This window comes from Rhipicephalus microplus, chromosome 2 (assembly GCF_043290135.1).
Source record: "Rhipicephalus microplus isolate Deutch F79 chromosome 2, USDA_Rmic, whole genome shotgun sequence".
In the NCBI taxonomy this organism is placed as follows: domain Eukaryota; kingdom Metazoa; phylum Arthropoda; class Arachnida; order Ixodida; family Ixodidae; genus Rhipicephalus; species Rhipicephalus microplus.
In genome coordinates, this window is record NC_134701.1 from 29,493,376 (window position 1) to 29,515,251 (window position 21,876).

The following is a 21,876-nucleotide window of genomic DNA, read 5'->3' on the forward strand; positions in this document are numbered from 1 at the left end:
GGCCACAGGCGGCTTGATTGCACACCTTTCCCCCTCCTTTTCAGTGAAAAAAGCTTCCATCACTTCCTGGTGCACTTGTCCCGATTTCTAAACAAACAAGTGGCTTTATCTGCCAAAGGTCGGCAGCCACACTCCATACACTCTAAGCCGCACTTCGGCAGAGTTGGACTAACTGCAGTCGTTAAACCAACGCACAAACGGCTCGTCGAACAGGGACTAAACGCGTGACAGTGCGTGTCGTGCGCAAACGCTTGGCAATAGAGGGACGAACGGGGAGGGCAACTGCGCTGCGATCGCCTCCTGTCGATGCTGCACTGCAATGCTCAGTGTGGTCGGCGATCATGAAAACAAGTTATATAGGCTATACGCTATTGTGAAAGCGAAGCACTATGAAACGAATAGAAGATGTTTTGAGATGATTGATTGATTTTATTGATTGACATGTAGGGTTTAATGTCCAAAACAACCATATAATTATGAGAGACGCCGTAGTGGAGGCTCCGGAAATTTTGACCACCTGGGAATCTTTAACGTGCACTCAAATCTAAGCTTACGGGCCTACAACATTTCCGCCTCCATCGGAAATGCAGCCGCCGCAGCCGGGATGTGATCCCGCGACCTGCGGGTCAGCAGCCGAGTACCTTAGCCACTAGACCACTGTGTCGCGGCAAGATGTTATGAGAGGAGATGTTATGAGAAGCATGCACGACATGCAGCCAGTGCACACAGCAAGCACCCTCGCGTTTCCATCATGCCGGCATGGGCAGGGCGAAATCAAGTGAAAGTTGCCGAACACGGGCAATGCGGATAACTCGCTTCAATGTGCTGAATTAGTTTGAACTGCGAGGAACACTGACAACGCTAATAAAAGTAAGCTGTTCGTCAGCGGTCGTGTGCCCACACAGTGACCACCACTTCGAAGCGATATATTGAAAAAGTAGGCTTCGTACGTCATCTGTATAAAGCTGGCTGCTGGTGTGAGGGCATTGCCGGCACACGCGAAGAAAATGTTGCATGCAATTTCTTTTACAGAAAATATAGTCTCCTGCATTAAAGCTCATACAAACCTATGTCTTTTTCTCCATGCGACAATTGTTATCAAACATCCAGCGTGCAGGCGATCGCGGATACCACTAATCGTGTGGCCGATGGTACACAGCGAGCGACATCCCAGCGCGATGAAAGAACCGTACCTGCGAATGGTCTCGTCGCTGTAAGTATACAGATATCTGCATCACTCTGTAAGACACCGCGAACATGGTACACTTACCTATTGTTCATTTGCGACTATAAAATGACGACGACGTAAATTCCACACGAGCCGCGTGTTGCGATTGCCGGTGGTCGCTTAGCCGTACTCGTCGTAAGCCTAGCGACGCCGTCGGCAAGCAGACACGGTTTGGCATCGGCGGGGTGCCTGGCTGCTTCGCCGGCTTTCCCACATAGCCGCCGCTGCTATGTTTGTGTTCGCAGACTCGTGCACCCGCAACGCGAATGCTGGTTCGGCCGACATGATCGAATGCCATCTCATCATTCGTATTCTAATGCTGGAGGGATGTTAAAGATTATATGGATCCATATTAAAAGATAGGTGCACTTCGGTGCTACAGATTAGCCCATGTATATTTCAGCGTTACGGTGTTAATGTTTATTGTTTTTTTAAGCCGAGTAAAAGTCGCCCACTGACATTACATGGGAGGTCAAAGTACTGTGCTATATATATGCGATAGTTTGTTCTCTGTAGTGTAGCGCGGGCGGTAAGTGTTTGTGGTGTTTTACTTTGATATATTAGTGCGTATGTATGTGTATGTATGTGTGTTCATAACCATTATACTGCGTTCTTCATTGCTAAATAAATTGGAATAAACATAAATTATACTCCACAAGTGCAGTGTGGCCATTTTATTGTTATTCGTCCAGACGGTTGAAATGTTAGTCCCACTGGAGCATTCTACAGGGACCAACATTTAAACCAAGTGGAGTAAGTGCTAGGGGGTAACAGTTAAACCCTAGCAGTTTCTCCCGCAGTTAGTCCAAAACTGATTCAAAATCTGTGGCAGCGCATTTAGTCAACTAAAGGACCAACGGCATACCCCACTTTAGTCCTTTTCGGCTTAGAGTGTACAATGAGCTGGCAGGTGCAACCCGCCAGCGGCCGTTAGAGAAGTTAAGTGTTCTTTTATTCTCATGTTAATGCACCGCCCAGTTTGGCCTATGTAACCCCCCCCCCCCGCACATTACAATGGCAACATACATACAACACACGATCTTCTCTGAACATATCTATTTTTTTCTCTTCCCCCGACAGTAAGAGCAGGTCTTTCGTAAACCCGTACTTCATTTATGCACGAGGGTGCAAATAGAGGACAACTTCTTGGGAGCGGACATCACCACACGTGCCCAATACCTACTGGCCACATTTTTCAAGCAATGCGAAAACTTTAAAATGTAGGGTACCACAACTGGTTTCTTTTCATCGCGCACGTGCTCTGTTCTCCTGTGCGTACCATTTACGCCTTTGACCCACATGAGTAGCTTTTGACAACTCCTCAAGATTTCCGTATCAGGGTAGCCCGCCAACTTCCGCCTCTCAACCTGGCTAATGAAACTTGCTTTCAACGCATGCGTGAACGTTTTCAGTAGCGCACACCGCCACGCAGCATAAATAATGCCGAACTTAACTATCTTAGAATGACCTGAGGTGAACGGCAAGATGCCCTTTACGGATCGGAGCTTGTACCACCATCACAAATGTTCCTCGTGAAACAGCATTCTAATATCAAGAAACTGAAGCTCTCCTTTTTCAGGCAGATCATAGGTGAAGTTAAGCCCATGGCCACAATCCTTAAAAACGTTTATTATGTCAGCTCTCATGCTAAGCTGACTGTCAGTTTTGATTACAATAAGAAAATCATCCACATGCAGAAAAAAGCGGCAGCACATATTCATTAATTTAATCGGCAATGGACGTGTCGACTTGTCCCAAGAAAATATTACTTAAAACTGGTTCCACCCTAGATCCGATGCAAACACCAGATTTCTAGACATAAAAGCCCCCTTTCCACTCCGAACACATTGACCACAAGTAAAACGTCAGCAATTCCAGAAAGCTTTCCAAGGAAACACCGCAACTGTTAACGAACTTAACTTAATTATTGTGCTCAACCACACAAGACTTAACACTCTGTGGAAGTTCGACATGCAGTAAGGAGTAAAACATGTCCTCACTGTTGATGCTGAAAGCCGAACAAGAACCCGGGTTATTAGTTTTGAGAAAATCTACTACACCTTTAGAGCTCTCTTCTACAAAGGGTCGACTACATTGAGGGCTTCCAGGTGCATCGGCAAGTAACACGACATTGTAAGACAGCCAGGTCCCTTTTTCCGATACAATGGCTCTGAACAGAGGATTAACTTTATGGGCTGCCACCGAGAAAAAAAATTGCATGTTTAATTATTTTTCCTTTTTCACTCTGCTGACAAAACCAGACAGATTCCTATCTTGCAGCATAGCAATAGCCTGCTGTTTCACCTTCCCTTTTTTAACGTCCACTCTACTGAAATTCTTCAATATGGCTGCCTAAGATTTTTTATTGGAAACGCCCTCATTCATGACCACAAACATTCCTTCTTTATCCGACAAACAAACTCTGAGCCCATTCCCCTGTAAAAATTTGTCGACCAACTTGTCAAGGGAGAGCCTTCGCCTAGCTAACGACGTTTGAGTGCATACATCTATACAATCAGACACGCACCTTATCTGCTCGCCTTCAGGCGCATACCAGGAAATGTTCCTTGAAAAAGCTACCTTTTCCGTCGGTGGAACATTAGGTTCGAACGTGAACTTGGGTTCCAATTTTAAAACCTTGTTAACGTACTCCGGGATAGAACAATCACCAAGAAGACGCACTTCACCTTGGGTCAGTCTTTTCTTGTTCCTGGTTGGAAGTTTCGGTCGCACCTTGCCCCAAAAAAAACTCAGTGATTCCCTTGGTCGTCTTCCCGCATTCTTTCATGCGGCGCGGTTGTCTGTATGTTGGCTCAGTGGAGCGGGCCGCTACCAAACAGTCTTAGAAGAAACGGGCTTGCCTCCACCCCTCTGAGCGCAAAATGCGCACGTACTTCTGGCGTGTCCCACTAAAGGTTTGAGAAACCCGCACATCCCTTGTAGTACAAGAGGACACAAGCCCTGTTTTATACACCAAGAGCATACCCTTTCTCTGCCCATGCACACGCGGCTATACTAGAAGCAAATAAGGCGGGGTCATTGTGAAGAACGTTGGAATAGAGATAAGAGTCCGATGCACAAGCAATAAATTGCAATAAAAGCGAAAGTTGAGCTAGTTGGTGCTACATACTTGGGAAATAAAAACAGCGCAAATCTCTACACAAAGACAAAGATAGAGATGACACCACGCTGAACTCGCAACTAAACTTCATTGAAAGATACAAGCACCTATATCAGGCAATCGACCCAGTCACTGGGAAAACCAAAGGCGTCTGCACATCAAAGCAAATAAGGCACGAAACAATCCTAATCACATTGATCATCAACACAATTTTTACAGGGGAATGGGCTTAGGGTTTGTTTGTCGGATAAGGCAGGAATGTTTGTGGTCATGAATGAGGGCGTTATCAATGAAAAATCTTAGACAGCCATATTGAGGAATTTCAGTAGAGTGGACGTTAAAACAGGGAAGGTGAAACAGCAGGCTATTGCTATGCTGAGAGATAGGAATCTGTCTGATCTTGTCAGTAGAGTGAAAAAGGAAAAAGAATTAAACATGCAAGTTTTTTTCTCAGTGATAACCCATAAACCAAATCATTTGTTCAGAGCAATTGTATCGGAAAAAGGGACTCAGCTGTCTCAGATGTCGTGTTACTTGCCGATGCACCTTGAAGCCCTCAATGTAGTCCACCCTTTTGTAGCAAAGAACTCTGAAGGTGGAGTAGATTTTCTCAAAACTAATAACCCGGGTTCCTGTTCTGCTTTCAGCATCGACATTGAGGACATGTTTTACTCCCTACCGCATGTTGAACTAATGCAGAGTGTTAAGTCATTTGTGGTTGAGGACAGTAATGAAGTTAAGTTCGTTGACAGTTGCGGTGTTTACTTGGAAAGCTTTCTGGAATTGCCGACGTTTTACTTGCGGTAAATGGGTGTGGAGTGAAAAGAGGGCTTTTATGTCCAGAGATCTGGTGTTTGCATCGAATCTAGGGTGGCACCAGTTTTAGTAATATTTTCCTGGGACAAGTCGGCAGGTCATTTGCCGATAAATTGATGAATATGTCCTGCCACTTTTTTCTGTATGTTGACGATATTCTTATTTTATAGAAAACCGACAGTCAGCATAGCATGAGAGCTGACATATTAAACTTTTTTAAGGATTCTGGCCATGGGTTTGACTTCACCTATGATTGGCCTGAAAAAGAAGAGCTTCAGTTTTTTGATATTAGAATGCGATTTCACGAGGAACATTTGTGTTGGCGTTGCAATCCCCGATTCGTAAAAGGTATCTTGCGTTCACCTCAGGGCATTCTAAGATAGTTATGTTCGGCATTTTTTTATGCTGCGCTGCGGGTGCGCTACTGAAAACGTGCACGCATGCATTGAAGGAAAGTTTCATTAGCCAGCTTGAGAGGCTGAAGTTGGCGGGCTACCTTGATACGGAAATCTTGGGGAGTTGTCAAAAGCTAATCAAGTGGGTTAAAAGCGTAAATGATACGCACAGAAGAGAGCGCGCGCGCAATAAAAAGAAACCGGTTGTGGTACCCTACGTGCACAAGTTTTCACATTGTTTAAAAATTGCGGCAAGTAGGTATGGGGTACGTGCGGTGATGTCCGCTCCCAAGAAGTTGTCCTCCATTTGCTCCCGCGTGCATAAAGGAAGTTCGGGTTTACGAAAAACCTGCTCTTACTGTCCGGAGAAGAGAAAAAATAGATATGTTCTGTGTAAATCGTGTGTTATATATATGTTGCCGTTGTCATGTGGGGGGAGGGGACTTATAGGACAAACGTTTCGATGCATTAACGTGAGACTAAAGTAACACAACCTCTTTAACGGCCATTGGCGGTCGCACCTGCCAGCTCATTGTAGGAAGTGTGGCTGCCAACCTTTGGCAGATAAAGCCACTTGTTTGCTTGGACATCGGGAAAAGTGCACCAGAAAAGTGATGGAGGTTTTTTTTTTATTGAAAAGGATGGGGAAAGGTGCGTAAGCAAGCCGTCTGTGGCCCTTCATGAAAAAAAAGTTCGGTACCTGGATTCAGCGCTGCCATGTTAAACTGATTGGTAGTTTGTTAGAGACTTTTGCGCACGTTTTTGGCAATGAGGGAGGTGTGTTTTTGTCTTTTTTGAGGTTGTTACACATCTGTTGATGATCAATATGATTAAGCATGTTTCGTGCCTTGTTTGCTTTGATGCGCAGACGCCTTTGGTTTTCCACGTGACCGGGTCGAATGCTTGATATATGTGCGTGTATCTTTCAATAAAGTTTAGTTGCGAGTTCAGCGTGGTGTCGTCTCTTCCTCTGTCTTTGTCTATATCTTTGCGCTATTTGTACTTCCCAAGTACAGCTACACGAGGATTGGCCCTTACTCTATCGGACCAGTGGCACTCGTGTTGTATACGCCGTCTTATAGTAGTTTGCGTGCTTAATCGCTGAAAACTGTGTTTAGGTTACATTACTTCCAGCGTCGATTCATTGCTCCACCCGCAAGCAGTTAGTAGTATGAGCCTTGCTGGTATCAACATGGATAGTGTATACTAACAATATAAGCAAAACTGCTCAAAAATGTCGTGCATTTGTAGCCTTGTAGGCCCGTGTGCTCAGATTTGGCTGCACGTTAAAGAACCCCAGGTGGACGAAATTTCCGGAGCCCTCCCCTACGGCGTCTCTCATAATCACATGGTGGTTTTGGGAGGTTGAACCCTACATATTAATGAATCATTTGTAGCCTTGTTCATAACACCCTAAATGTCAGAGTGTAAATGGTGTGTTTCGAGGTTGTTTTATTCACGAACTCCTCAAATTTTAAAATTGTAATGTAAAAAGGGTGTTCATAAGAGTGCGTTTAATGCGTACACCGTTTTACACTCTTTAAGGTGTAAACAATTTCAAGTGCGTGACACGCCTGCCAAGCTTGATCTCTCACTTTGAAGTCAGGGTGATCGAGGGCGCTTTGAGCCGGTGGCTTCTGCTCCGAGAGAACCCATAGAAGGCTCTTCGAGCTCTAAAATTTTACTAACAGTACGTGCGGCCACCCTTCCCAGGACTCCAGAGGCCTAGAAAACGCCCGTGTAAATACGCCAAAAGCGGGAAGGATACATAATAAATGCGAAGTATTTCTTACTGAACGTCGGCGACTTTGAGCCTATCTATCTATCTATCTATCTATCTATCTATCTATCTATCTATCTATCTATCTATCTATCTATCTATCTATCTATCTATCTATCTATCTATCTATCCGCCTACTAAAATCAGCTCTCCTGGCCGTTTAGATAATGGTATCGATACCAAACTTGGTATGGCATAACATGACTATATGTAGAACATATTTGACTGGCCATAGCATAGAAATCATGACATGTATGTCATGAATGTCATGATTAATATTTCATGGCCCTGCATCTCTTGCCGTGGTTTCATTCACATGGCATGGTGCAAAAATGGTATGGTATGGCATGATTGCATTGCGAACACAAGCGACAGACCCCAACTTGGAAATTACGACGTGCGTGCCATGTAACAACATGACTACATGCCAAGCTCATGATGCGCTCGCGGCCCTAACGCTAGCGTCACATGTGGTATTACAGTACGTGTATGAATGACGAAAGTATGTGACTCGTGCGAATATGATAATCATGTGATTCGTGTCACGTAACAACACGACTACATTTCACGCTCACGATGCGCTAATAGGCACCCGCAAATGCAGTTTACGAGATTTAATGGTAGCGTCAAAACACACAGTCTAGCGAGTAGGCGCAGCAAAACCGACTCTTCCAATGCGTAGGCTATTGAGTAGACGCAGAAAAACCAGACTTGCCCCTGCATATTATTTTCTTTTTTAGTTGTCAGCAGGCTGGTCACGGCTGAGTATGTAAGCGCCCAGGAAGCGTTCTCTGAAAATGCGACAAAAAGGGCATGGACACTTCAGCGTCTCAATGTGTTCAGCGAGAGTTTGATATTCTAGGTATTCCTGGCGGTCGGTACCAACAAAGCTGAGGCGGCCCAGAAAGCTTCGTCGCGCCATCTGGTCCACTGTCGGGTGCCTACGGCCGTTTCGCTTATATCAAACTGGTATTATGGGACGTGAATAAATGACATAAGTAAATGACACATCCAAACACGATAATCACAGCATGTGTGTCATGTAACAACATGACTACATGCCACACTGATGATGCGCTCACGGCTGTTTCGCTAGCTTCGCAATTGCCAAATTTGGTATTACGTGGCGCCAATGGATGACGAAGATATGTGACAGGTACAAACATGATAATCATAAGATGAGTGTCATGTGAGAACATGACGACATCTTAGAGTCAAAGCGCCAATATATTTTGACGTGACGCGTTACGCGTGCTCACCAGCGTTCATTTCGTTGCGTCATGCCGGCGTTGCCACGTCCGGCGCCGGTCCTGTCATATACTCGCAGGCGTGCGCCGCCCTGCGCTGCTTTGACGCATGCGCGTTTCAGTGCGTCTGGCGTCCCTCCATTGTGAAAGGAGGGAGACGCAGCGTTTTCTGGGTAACGCGTCGGCGCGAAATGCCGCATGTCACATATCGCGCCGGTTGCCGTCGGCCCGCGCCGATGGACGCTGGTCGCGCCTGGCGTCAGACTATAGAGCGCTCCCGTTTTGCTAACGTAGCGTCGCTGTGCCCAGCGCACACGCACGCGTCAACACCACATGGGAGTATATTGGGCCCTTCATGATGCTCTCGCGGCCGTTTCGCTAGCTCCACATGTATACCAGAGTTGGTGTTACGTGACGTAAATGCATGAAAAAATATATGACTGGTGCAAACATGATAATTCTGACGCGCGTGTCATGTAAGAACATGACCATATAACACGCTCATAGGATGCTCGCGGCCGTTTCGCTAGCTTCCACATCAACAAAAGTAGATATCACTTGACGTGAATAGATGACGAAGGTATACGACTCATCTAAATAAAATAATCATGACATGTAACTGATGTATGGTATCATTTACCTCCACCTCGTAACGTTGTGCTGTTTTTAAAGTGGCATATCAACATTTCTCATTCGCGCTTTGCATGTCATATTCCCACTGTATGTGGGATCTGCTAATTTTTATCCCAGCGAGACACCCCTCTGAGTACAGAATCATGCCCTCTTTTTCGGCATGTAGTTCAAGGGAAGAGGCAACTGGAGGCTATTTGTTCAGATTAATGTAGCTACTTCTTATCAACCAAGAACCCAGAGCTGTGGTACTTAACCTTCATCAAAACAGAAAATGTGCGCGCTATTGCAATAGATTTGGAAATGAGAATATGCACATGACAAAGTTGTCAGGAATGTTTTGAAACTCTATTCACTTGTTGAGAACAAATATCATTTACGAAGTTACTCCCTTCGCCTCGTTTACACTTCCGTAACGCTGTTTTAAGGTTGACTTCTCGTACGGTATACGCAAATAACAACGAAAGTGTCTGGGGCCGGCTTTGAAATCGAGAAGCCCTTTATCTTACACAATACAACTCCAGAACGCCGTTAGCAAATGGCGCTGCGAAGAAGCTTGTTTTGTGATGGTTTTGACCTTGCCGACTAGTTGAATGGCTACCACAAATTCAACTATGCACCGCCTCTTCGAAGTGACTCTTTTTTTATAAAATTCGGAGTTGCAAAATTATACAGGCAAATTTTGATACCTAAGAAGTGGTTCAATATATAAAACCTTAAACGTGGCGAACAGGAAGGTTTCACAAACATACCACCGCGCAGCCTGAAGTGAGAATCTACAGATTGCGATTTCGTGCCTACCTTGAAGGGAAGATCTATATGCTTTATTTGCACAAAACCAAAACAGCGTTGCAAAGGGCAATTGGCGAACAAAACAGCCAATTGCTGCTTTACCAGCCCAGAAACACACATAAAACTAGAATTTATACATATACAGAAAAGCATTAGAACGGTTATACATTTTTTCAAGCAGGTTTACATTTGCGATGGAATCATTATACATATCGTACAGCATATTAAAACTTGTTAACTGCGTAACACAAATGAATGTATTTTACAAATTAGAAATAAAAACCAGGCCTGCGCGGAAGGCACAGCACAGTCACAGTGAAAGCAAGAAGAGCAGCCTTTCAGAGCCTTTTCAAAACACTCATTGGGTAACTATGCAACCACACTTGCTTAATACGCACTAGGGCATTATAATAAACTTTTGGGTAATATGCCAGCATTTTGTATGCTATTTTTCGTCATTATTTGAAAAGCATGGTATTAGCTAAACACTTTCAAGACATTTCGTGCCGATTGTCCATGCAGTGGCTGACGACGATGAGGAATTATGGCTGAAGTAGAAATGTACCACAGTTAAAGGGGGAACAAGAACAAGCTTTTTTAAAGGGTTGGAATAATGAACGGTAAACATGTCGCATTGTGCGACGACTCGTTGTTCTTGCGCTGTTTCAAAAAACTTCGTAAGTCGTAATATTGCGATTGCTTTCCCGACATGAAGCCTGTCTAAGGCAATTTCGCCAATAAATCACAAGCACTTGCGCCGCTCAGTGGTAGAATACTGGGCTAGCACACAGCGAACCGGGGTTCGAGCCCCACTAGTTTTTGGTGCTAGGTTTGCAAACAACTCAGACGCGACGACGTAGCTCAGTGGTTGAATACTGTGCTGGCACCAAGCAGACCCGGGTTTCGAGATTCACTGTGTCTTTGGTGCTAAGTTTTTTCTTTCTAATTTTGCGCGGTTTGGTTATTGACATTGGTGGCGGTGGTATCGGACAACTGCTAGTTACCCGTGCTGTCATACCAGCTTTTGCTTTAAAAGCAAAGAATTGCGTGAGAAGAACTGGACAAAATGTAAATGCACCAACAATCACGTGATTTAGAAGACGAGGAAGTCTTGTGCGCCACATTTGGGAACCGTAGTTCGTACGAGAACGTGGTACCCGCCAATAATCTGGCTGCCTGGTATTTTTAGTACCTTCATGCTGCGTCAGGTGAGTCATGACAGTGATGTGTGTCGGATTTGTTTCCTTGTAATTTTTGTACGCAAGCACTAAGCGTCATTTCAACACAGCCAATACTTTTGGTATCTTGAGATCCTGAAATAAAGATGCTGAAGGAAAGTCATGGGATTTATTGGAAATATCTTGAAGAGCCTTTTTGTGTACTGTAGACCCTGTTTATATTAGTTTTAGAAGTTGTGCCCCACACTAGGCAACAATAGTCTAAGTGGCTCAAAAAGAGTGAATTATAAATGAAGCATTTGATACAGAGCTAGAAAGTTAGTCTAAGTAATGAATGATTCCTGTGATCAATACAGCTACTCCACGTTCTTTTCTGATCAAACATTACACCCAGCGATTTTACAGAATATACAAGTTCCATTTTGGCATTATTTAGGACAAAGCCATGTTGAAAAAATTGGCAGATCCCACGTACAGTATGAATTGATGATATGCAAAGCACGAATGAGGAAGGCTGATATGTCACTCTAAAATCAGCACACTGTTATGAGGTGGAGGTAAATGATGCCGTACATGACTTACGTGTCATGTTATCCTGTGTGGATGTGTCGTTTACCTTCGTCATCTTTAACGTTACGTGATACCAATATTCAATATGTCGAGCCAGCGAAACGGCCGCGAGCATGCTATGACTGTGGTATGTTGTCATTTTCTTAAATGGCACGCTCGTGAGCATTGTCATGTTTGCACCACTCATTTACTTTCGTCATCTATTGACGTCACGTAATACTGAATTTGGTGTATGTGGAGTAAGCAAAAAGGCTGCGAACGGGTCATGAAGGGCCCAACATACTCCAATGTAGCATTGACGCGCGTGCACGCTGGGCACAGCGACGCTATGTTAGCAAAACGCGAGCACTCTATAGTATGACGCAAGGCGCGACCAGTGCGACCAGCGTCCGTCGGCGTAGCCCGACGGCAACCGGCGCTAAATGCGACGTGCTGCATTTCACACCGATGCGTTACCCAGACATCACTGCGTCTCCCTTTGTACATCACGGAGACACGCCGGACGCGCTGAAACACACATGCGTCAAAGCAACGCAGCGCGTCGCGCGCCTGCGAGTGTACTGCAAGACCGGATAAAAGCCTAGATTACCTCATCTACAAATGATTCGATTTTTGCACTTCTCGCCAAAACCAAAAAATCGTTGACATACTGAAACACTCTAAAGGTTATGTTCTGCAAGTGCCTGTCTACATTGCTCAAAAATATGCTATTAAGCACGCTGGCAACGCAGGACCCTATGCATACCCCCTACTATCGCGCAAAAATTTAAAGCCCACTTTCCAAATAGTGCTTGCTGCTCAAGTCAAGTGCTCTTTTTTGGCATTTTTTTTTTGCTGTAGCCTCCTTTGAAATTCTTTGCCACCACTGCCCACGCTTTCTCAGCGAACACAGACTCTTGCAGGACTACGAAGTCACCTTCTTTTTCTGACACGAGTGACCATGCTGGCTTTGCAGCCAAGGGCGAGGATATTGAGATTAAGGAGCCCTACCTCCCGCACAGTTCTTTTTGCCTTTTTAAATTACATTTACGCTGTAATGAATCAGTACCAACTTGCTCACGTCTCCGTTTTGCCCCATTTCGGATCGAGAAGACAACAAAGTTTTTTTGAAATTTTAAGCTTGGAATACCTACAAATACTAATTATCATATATCGCAGTTGTCCTCGCGAAACATTTTTGCTGCAATTATAGGTAAATGTAATATCGGAGCAGAAAGGGAGATCTGTGCAGTGGTTTTCTTCGGTATTCGTTTCATTTTTTCGTTCACCATACCAGCCATATCTATAGTATTTCTGACATGAAAATTGGCCCGAATCTACATGTTACACTGTAAATGTCGTTGAAAGACGATAGTCTTGCATCTGGAGAGAGGGAACAGAACGTTTATTTGATGTTCTGCGCAAAATAAGCGGTGAATGGTATTCTGAAGGCGCTGCATTAGAGTGCCTCGAGTGCGTAGCGGAGGCGAACAAGCGCATCTAGGATGGATGGATGGATGGATATGGCTGTACCCTTTAGATCGGGTGTTGGCTAGCGCAATCAAGCCGTAATACTTAATGAACCAAAAACTAGATTTATTTTTTTCCTTAAATAGCGAGGTGGAGGATTCGTACTTTGCAGCGAAGGGTTCAATTTTCACTCGTGCCTTGACTTTAGCCACCAATCAGATAACCTACTTCTAGTTAATTCTACCCGCTTAAAGTCTATTTTGCTCTCACTGTTCCTTAACCCCAGTGCTTTGAAAAACTCTTCGACATCAACCTAAACTGCAGGGTGAAGCCCTTTACAGAACATTATCAAGTGTTCGGCAGTTTCTTCTTCCTCTCCACACGCACTGCATACCGTGTCTACCCCTTCGTATTTGGCTCGATATGTCTTTGTTCGCAATACTCTCGTCCTGGCCTCAAACAGTAGAGAACTACCCCAAGTATTACCATAGATCCTTTCCTTGGCTATTTCCTGCCTAAAAGTTCGATAGATCTCAAGTGCGGACTTCTTAATCATGCCAATTCTCCACATATTGGCCTCAGCTTCCTTCACCTTCTTCTTAATCGATAATTCTTTTTGGTTTGGCCCCGTGCTCTTTTCTAAGTATTTACCAGTCAATTTTCTGGTTCGCTTCCGCCTATTTGTATCGACATTCTTCATGTACAAGTAGCTGAATACCTTCCTAGCCCAACGCTCCTCCCCCATTTCTCTCAATCGCTTCTCAAATTTTATCTTGCTGCTAGCTTCCCTGACCTCAAATGATGTCCATCCCATATCACCTTGTACTCCCTGATTCGGTGTATTCCCGTGAGCTCCTAAGCAAGCCTATCTATTAAACGTTGCTTAATTTTTAAGGCATGTTAATTTTCAAGGCACGTTAGATACGAGTGTCATCTGGTATCTTCGAAAACTAAGGCATGCGTGACCACGAAGAAAGGTGCGCGCCAGACTTGGAAGTGATAATTTGTAGAATTCAAAGCGACGGGCAGGAGCCACCACCGTGTCGTCGTAGCAAAGCGTTGGAAACACCTTCTTGAGCATCGCGTTGCACTGTCAGTGCAGCGCGATAAACGCTACAGTCCTTAAATTACTTGTGTGTGCCTCTTCTATTATACAGGCAGACAAACAAAACATTGATGTGTTGTTATGGCGCCTCAGATTTGCGCAATATTTGCTTCTTTAATTGACAATCGCACAACTATGAACGCTAAACCTCGAGCAATATTGGTGGGCGCTGCGCATGGGGTTGGCCGTTTAGTGCCATTTGGAGTACGTTAGGGCGGACAAACAGACAAATGTACAGCCAGACAGCCAGACAGACAGCCAGCCAGCCAGCCAGCCAGACAGACAGACAGACAGACAGACAGACAGACAGACAGACAGACAGACAGACAGACAGACAGACAGACAGACAGACCAATGTTTTTCCATCGAAGGTCCCCAACAAAGGCTATCGTCTTTAAAAGAATCCTTTAAGCAATAATGCGTAAGCTGTTTTCACTTTCTTGGCAACCAAGGCATATGTGGCGTTGTTTTATTTACTATGGTGTGATTAATTTACGCTTTCACTTTAAGATGAATTCAGATTACGCTTGTAAAGGCGCTAATAAACGTGTTCGTTTGTATTCTGACTTTTTTGTCAGCTGCTTCATGCATCCGAAAATATTAGGAGGGGGACAGATTTCGGTCGTGTTGCGTAAGAGCGACGGCGAGTGAAGAGGGATGCGCTTCGCGGCAGGCTCCTCGCGCGCCGCCACCTTTCCCCGCCCTCCCTGCTCCTCCTCAGGCCCCGAGAGTGGCGCTTCGTCGTTGCACGCCGCGGGTGGCAGTGGCCAGCGCGGCGGCAGTAGCGGTGCTGCGCCCGGCGGTGCTAGCTGGTGCTCGGCGCCGCAGCGGAAAGGTGGCGGCCTCCGGGGGGGCCGCCACCCCAGCACATCGTTGCCCCTGCTGCCCACAACTGTGGGGCCCGACGTCCGGAGAACCCTCCGTTTGCTTCCCAAACCCGGAGTATTCTCCCTGGTCTTCCAAGTCGTGTGTCCCTCCGTGTGTGCGTGTGTGTCGGTCCTGCACCAATATTTTCGTGCTCGTGATTCCTCGTTGCCTGCCTCTGGTCAAACACTGATCTTCCCAAAGACTGATCGGAATGCTACCTTCCCCCTGACCGCGTCATCACCCGCCACCCCATTGACGGATAGTGTGTCAATCTATCCGCGAGTGATCTATTTTCGGCAGCATGATTTCCCTGCAGTCTTCATCCACGTCGGCCTTCATCCGGGCTCACCAGGTCATGTGGGCGCCGCTCCTCGGAAGGTGAGGCTGCACGTGCTGGCTACGTCACAGTGGCTTTTCTGCCACAGCTTACCTTCCGAGCCACTCTTGGCTGAATAATGTTGAGATCTCCTGGCTTCGTTTTAAAGTTCCTACCTTCAACTCATTTCAGTAGTATGTCGTTACACTAGTCCTTAACAACAAAGCTATTTATAGATTCGGTTGCATGCTGTTGTCAGCTGGTGATCACTTTAGTTCAACGATCTACAGCCTCGTTGTCTGAGCTGGCCTAAATCAGTGTAGCCAATGTGTATATGATAAGAGACTATCTTTTCTTGAAGCCATCAACAAGTTATTCTGCTCTGATCCGTCACCTGGACAAAGACATCTTAAGCTGCAATTTCGTATATCTGGAAAAACACAGCTGAAAAAAAGCCGCCTGTCTTAAAGCAGTGTTGAAAAATACGCCCTCCGTATAGCCCACCTTCCAGTGTTGTACTGTATCGTATATAGCCAAACAGCGCCCACCCAAAGAGCAAGCATGTTCTCTCTGCTCATAAGAGCTCAATGTCCCTCTCATCTCCCTATGTTTTGTCGCTGTGATCTGAGCCTTTCTTTGAGACAGTCGCGCCACACATCCCGCTATTCGTATCAGCAGACAGACTTTGCTTCTTGCAGTCCTTTCATCTTTACTAATATTAAAAGCAAAAGCCCAGTGCACTGCTTAATTACCACGTGTGGACAACGAAAGCAACGCATGCACGAAAGGCACCATGGGTTTAAAAAATGAACAACTACGCAAAAGGATTCATAGTTCAAGCTGTAATTTACAGGTACAAAGTCCACGACTGCGAGTTATTGCTTGCTATTGAGAGTAACATAAGATCCACTTGCGCACGTAGTATAGACAAAACAGCGTCTTGCTTTAAATTTATTTCAATATTGTCAACATGTTTCATAAACTTTTATAAGAGATTGAAATCGATATTTGTGCAAAAACCTGTTAAATATACGGAGCACTATTTCTTTTTTTTTCTATATGAACGCTCGCGTCTAGAAATTGTTTTAGACGCTAGCTGTCATCGCTTTGGGGAAATTTTTCTCACAGACAGGGTCTCCTGTTCTGCTTTGAAATAATGCTCCTAATCAATAAAAGGGCAACTTCGTAGAGCACTATTTCTTCTATGTACGACATCTCAGGGTTTACATGCAGAAACACAGATAAGATTATGGGGCACACCGCAGTGATGGGCTCCCTAAGTTTGAGCATTCCTTCTTAAAACCGAACTCAATGTACATGGGCCTCTGACATATTGGTCTCACTTTTTAGCGCACGAAAGGACACAGACACGAAAGCGCACATCACTGTGTCAGACATGTCCAAAAAATCAGGCATAAACGACCAATATGACCTACAGCACGCACTTAAGCTGCACCTAAATGTGACCGCAGCGACACACGTTCGTAGAGGGCACGGATATGAAATCAGGTCGACCTCCCGCAAACAGCGTTGTGAACGCTTCACCGCAAGTTACAGATACAGCGCGTAGCAGATTCCAGAGCACGTAGCCACCGCACGTTTCACGCAATTAAAATAGGAGTTTTCATCACCAAACAAGACACATTTGCGATATTCCTTGTAGCCTGTCTAGAATATGTTTGAACGGTGAAGAAGGCTCAGCATAAGCGATTTCCGATCGCATTAGACAAGTATCAAACAGACATATTAACCGTGCCGGGTAGCACACTTGCGCATTAAAGCAAGGAATCAAATTTTTGTTGGCAAAATGTGAAACCGGTGATGGGCTGTCTTCAGCCGAGGGCACTATGAAGAGCTAAATATTTTAATAAAGAGCTGGAGATGTTTGCCTGGCTTCTCGCCTGACGTGCTATTCAAGGTGCGGAGAGATGATGAAGTCATATATACACACACAGTATAAACACAAAACTCATACAGCCACAGACACAAAGTTACATTCGAGCTATAGTGACCCCCCAAAAAGTCAACAGCCCTTCCGTGGCGCGCAACACACTAGCGCTGCTTTACAATGGACTGTGTCGTAACTAGTGAGACAGCCTTATTTGTTTCTCCTCTCTCTCAATCTCTGTTTCCGTTCTTGTGTCTCTTTTTGGTTTGCCCGTATGTTTATTTTTTCTACTTTTCATGATAGTCTTTTCTCTTCGTGATTCGCGCTTGCTTTCCTTTTTTTCAAGTTTTACACGTTTTGGCGCAAGCATGCTCGCAGTATGCTGCACATAGCCTTGCTGTATGTGGTTCTGTCTGCGTGAAAATGATTATCCACGCTCCCGAAAAGCAAGAGCAAGTAGGCTTCTCATTGGCGAGAGCGCGCGCATTTGGTTGTGCCTGCGTTACGCCAAGCAACGACCCCAGAACACGACAGCCTGCCCTCCTAAAGTGCTCCATCCTACTGTCACCTTTCTCAGCATTTTCGACCGGACTACAATATGCGAAAAACTGTCAATACAGTGAAAAGCAGGTGTTTGGCACAGAGAGTAAAATGCTAAGTTTCCAAGATTACAAGTTGAGCACTGCCGAGAAGGCGTATTTTATTTAATTCCTTTCTTCCTTTTAACGACTCTTCATGCTCCGTACTGTCGATAACAGTGCATTACTCACGAAGTGCCAATGAACAGTTACCATCAATCAAAGAACATTACATGACGGTGCACTGCGAAGGCCTAATGTCGAGGACGCAACACTACGGAAAGGATTGCACCACGTGGCCATTGCGTGTGGCAGTGAAGGCTCCGCGCTATATTTAGTGGCCCTGAAAGAATGCTTGTCTGTTGCTGTGCAGGCCGTGATCGATGGGCTGCACGGGCGGGGTACGTGGTGATAGCAAACATATATACTGGCACTAGGTGAAGTGCCAGGGCTGGTATACGCCGTTTTCGGCGTCAGTAGTGTTGAAATATATAAAACATTGGCGTTTAATGTTGAAATATTATGATTACACAGTTATTCAGATGGCTAGGAAAGCCTCTCGCGTTTGTGTCAATTTGAATATGAATTTATGCGCGTTGAGAGAGAGAAAGCAGGCATGGCGGTTTTCCTTCCTTTGCTACTCGCCACTCCTTCACCCCACCCCTATAAGGCACTGCGCCGTGTCGCTTAAAGGCTGACAGAAATTAGGTGCCTTCTTCCTTTTCCTTACGAACCACTAACAAACCAACCTGCCAAGAGGAAATAGTCATGAATAAAGGTTAGTAGCAGCGTCCGTGGCACGATGTTTGAGCGAAAAACAATGCGGTGACCATGACCACCACTGCCATAGCTTTCATTTACCGTTGCTGTATTTTTCAGTATGCATGACCGCAAGTCTATAGAAGGGATAACAAGAGAGGGCGAATCCTCACCACTTTCTAGCATAATCGATGACACAGGTGAGAGGAATGCGGGAGATTTCAAACAAGACTAAAGAAAAAGACAAAAACTGGGAGCACACGCATGCACACACACACGCAGAAATGCACACTAAAACCACACAATGACACTGAGCAGAGTGGCAGTCTTCTGCGGTATAAAGCATAATAATGCCGTACGAATTTGGTTACATAGTTCTATATGTGAAATTTCTTCCTGCGTTCACAATTCAAGTGGACACGGAAATTTTCTCATTTGAAATGTAGCATTTTTTACAATGGTTCAGCGAACTGGTAGCGCGGGGGTAAACACAGGCACGTGCTGTGTGCCTCTTCTTTGTTTTGTGTCTGTGTTTAACCCCGCGCTCCCAGTTCGCTGAACCATCATGAATTACCAACTAGCTCACCTTTCTATCCTGTTGCATTTTTCACATTCGAACTTGTAGCTTAGTAGCAGGTAGGCATTAAAACGCGTTCGTTTGGGCTAGTAATTAAATACCGACATATCAACGAGCTTGTCAGTCTGGCCCTTCAAGTACACACGAAGGGCCTCATAAAGAAGCTGGTGGGAACTTCACCTTGTGAGCTTATGTGGCCTCAAGCAGTGAAAGTATATCATGATGACTTATAAATAAAGAAAGAGTGGTGAATACATCATGCTATAACTAAACCCGGAAAAACCGAAGCTCGTACCACTAAACTGAAGGCCGTTTCTAGGTCGCCAGCTCTGGAAAACTCAAGATGAGTTGTTGCTTTCTTCTTCTCTGTGCTGAATTCTCTCCTTCTTTCTCCTCTCCAAACGTCCTCACCTTCACATCTCTTACTCAATATGCTGTAATGTACTACACGGCTATGTTATGGTATGTACACTATCACCTCTCTGCTCCTCGTCCTCACATCAAACACCTTCACTTTCCTATACACTTGCTAACTGATACCATCCCCGTCTATGTCATGCTCCACACCTTCCCATCTTTTTTCTTTCCACCTTAAGTTTTCATCGCTTACCCTCACTTCGAGTTCCCAACGTGAAGCTATACTATACACACGGCCATGCTGTCTTAGGAGCTCCTTAATGAATACCGGCTTTCTATGGTACATAAAGTATACTGCACAAGGCTATGCCATGTTTGACGCCTCTACTCTGTCCTTGGTTTCGTCCTCCTCACACTGAATACTCTTTTCCCACCTCTACACTTTGCTATACTTTGCATGGGTACGCTGTTTAAGAGGTGCTTGGCGTATACGTGCTGCGTTTTTCACTACACCGACTGAAGCTTAGGATCAAGCTCTTTCCCTGCTGAAAAATTGACTGTGTTGACTCCCTTCTGAAAGTAATTGTTTGCTATACACATGTGACTATGTTAGAGACATGGCAAGGAAGGCAACAGTGGGGGATAAGGCGTGGAGATTCCTTAGAAATAAAATATTCTGTCTAGATAGTAAAATATGGGTTTTATTGTCATTGAATGAGACCACAAACAGCCTGTCAGTTTGCTTGACGTTCCTGCGTCTGTCAAAGTATGTCATAAATACTCGGTTAAGACGTCCTCGCCTGAAGTTGTACTAATTCATCGTTGATTTTGTACAACTCATTATTCGTCTTGAAAGCCTCGTAGATAGAATGGAGCTAGTGATGGGTTGCGAAGTCATCGTGAAGTATAGGACACTTGTCTCAATGATGATCCCGCTGCTAAAAGATCGTCGTGATCCTTGCTTTGTTTTGAGCTTATCCGAGTCAAAATTTTGTATCACCGTACCTGTTCCGCACAACCTGTGAATAAGCCATGGGCAACGCTGCTAATTTTGGGCTAGATGGTCTGCTTAAGCTCCTTCCTGTCGAACTGGAGAGCTTGTAATAAAGCGACTGCAAGAGAGAAGTTGAGACATCGCAAACTCTGACAACCAACTTTAAAAAACACGTACAGGAAGGAACACCGACGAAGAAAACTTGTGCGCGCATGCCCAGGTAGGATAAGAACCACTTAGACCAGCGCGCAAGGTGGTCTTCGTGAAAAATACCTGTCCAAACACTTTGTTTTCCTTAACCAAGCTTATCGGCAGTTCGTTTCCTAAATATGTCCCAGAAATAACTTATCTGAACATATTTCAGCTCCCAGGAACTCCGCAGTGCTAGAAAATATTCCAAAAACGTTTTACCAGCATGCGCAATAATCATAAAATAGCCCAATAAAGTAGCTCACCGAAGATTAACCGGTGCGCAACTTTGCAGACTGGTGAATGTCTGTGAGGGTTGGCACAAGTAGGTGTGTAAGTGCAAAAACAATTAATTTTTTAGTTCACCCTGTACAGTCTACCAAAAAAGTAGAGCGCATGTTTCAAGGCTAGTCTTCTCGCTTCGACAATTTTTAATTATCTGAAAAAAAAAGCAGAACTAGCGGAAACAAACTTGAGACACCGACAGCCCTCTGCGTAGCCTCCCACGTGCACTCAGCCCTCAAAACTCATAGACCGCTTGCCACGTACAAAACGAATATAAAACAGTGCGAGTGCAGCTTACGTAAATGGATTTCGGAAGGAGCACAGTTTACATAAGATAGTGTCGCAAATTTTGGCACCAAAGGTCTCACTTCATTGTGTACCACAGCCTGATCTGATTGCAGAGAAAGAAGAAAACCACGATATTCTTTCTAAGTGCAGCGAATGTCTGATTTTTCTTGCGTCTATTGACTTTGTTCTTTTCAGTGTGCTCCATGACTCGCTTGGCATACGATAATAGTTCCTACCACGGCAAAACCTTCATATATCGGTGATACGATCACGTCTTGTACTTCTTACGATGTGATACAAAATTTCCTATGGTCCTGGCCAGGGCCCGTTAGGCTTCATTGGCGGGTGGTCGTTGCGAACGGATTTTCACCCCGCGGTGTTGATACGAATGCACGCTAGCCGCACTGTTGCAGAAGAAACTGCAATCTGGCTTGCGCGTGGTAAGGCAAGCTCTAGCATGTTAGCCG

The 21,876-nt window shown here is 45.0% G+C and overlaps 1 protein-coding gene across 1 annotated transcript in view; it reads left to right on the forward strand.

Moving 5' to 3' along the window:
• The first annotated feature begins 15,072 nt into the window (after positions 1-15,072).
• LOC142796196 (uncharacterized) overlaps positions 15,073-21,876 on the forward strand; it is a 214,030-nt gene continuing 207,226 nt past the window's right edge. Inside the window, exon 1 of the mRNA XM_075886352.1 lies at positions 15,073-15,556. Within this exon, the coding sequence (XP_075742467.1) occupies positions 15,480-15,556 (77 nt within the window). The 5' untranslated portion in view covers positions 15,073-15,479. The remainder of the gene's footprint in view (positions 15,557-21,876) is intronic.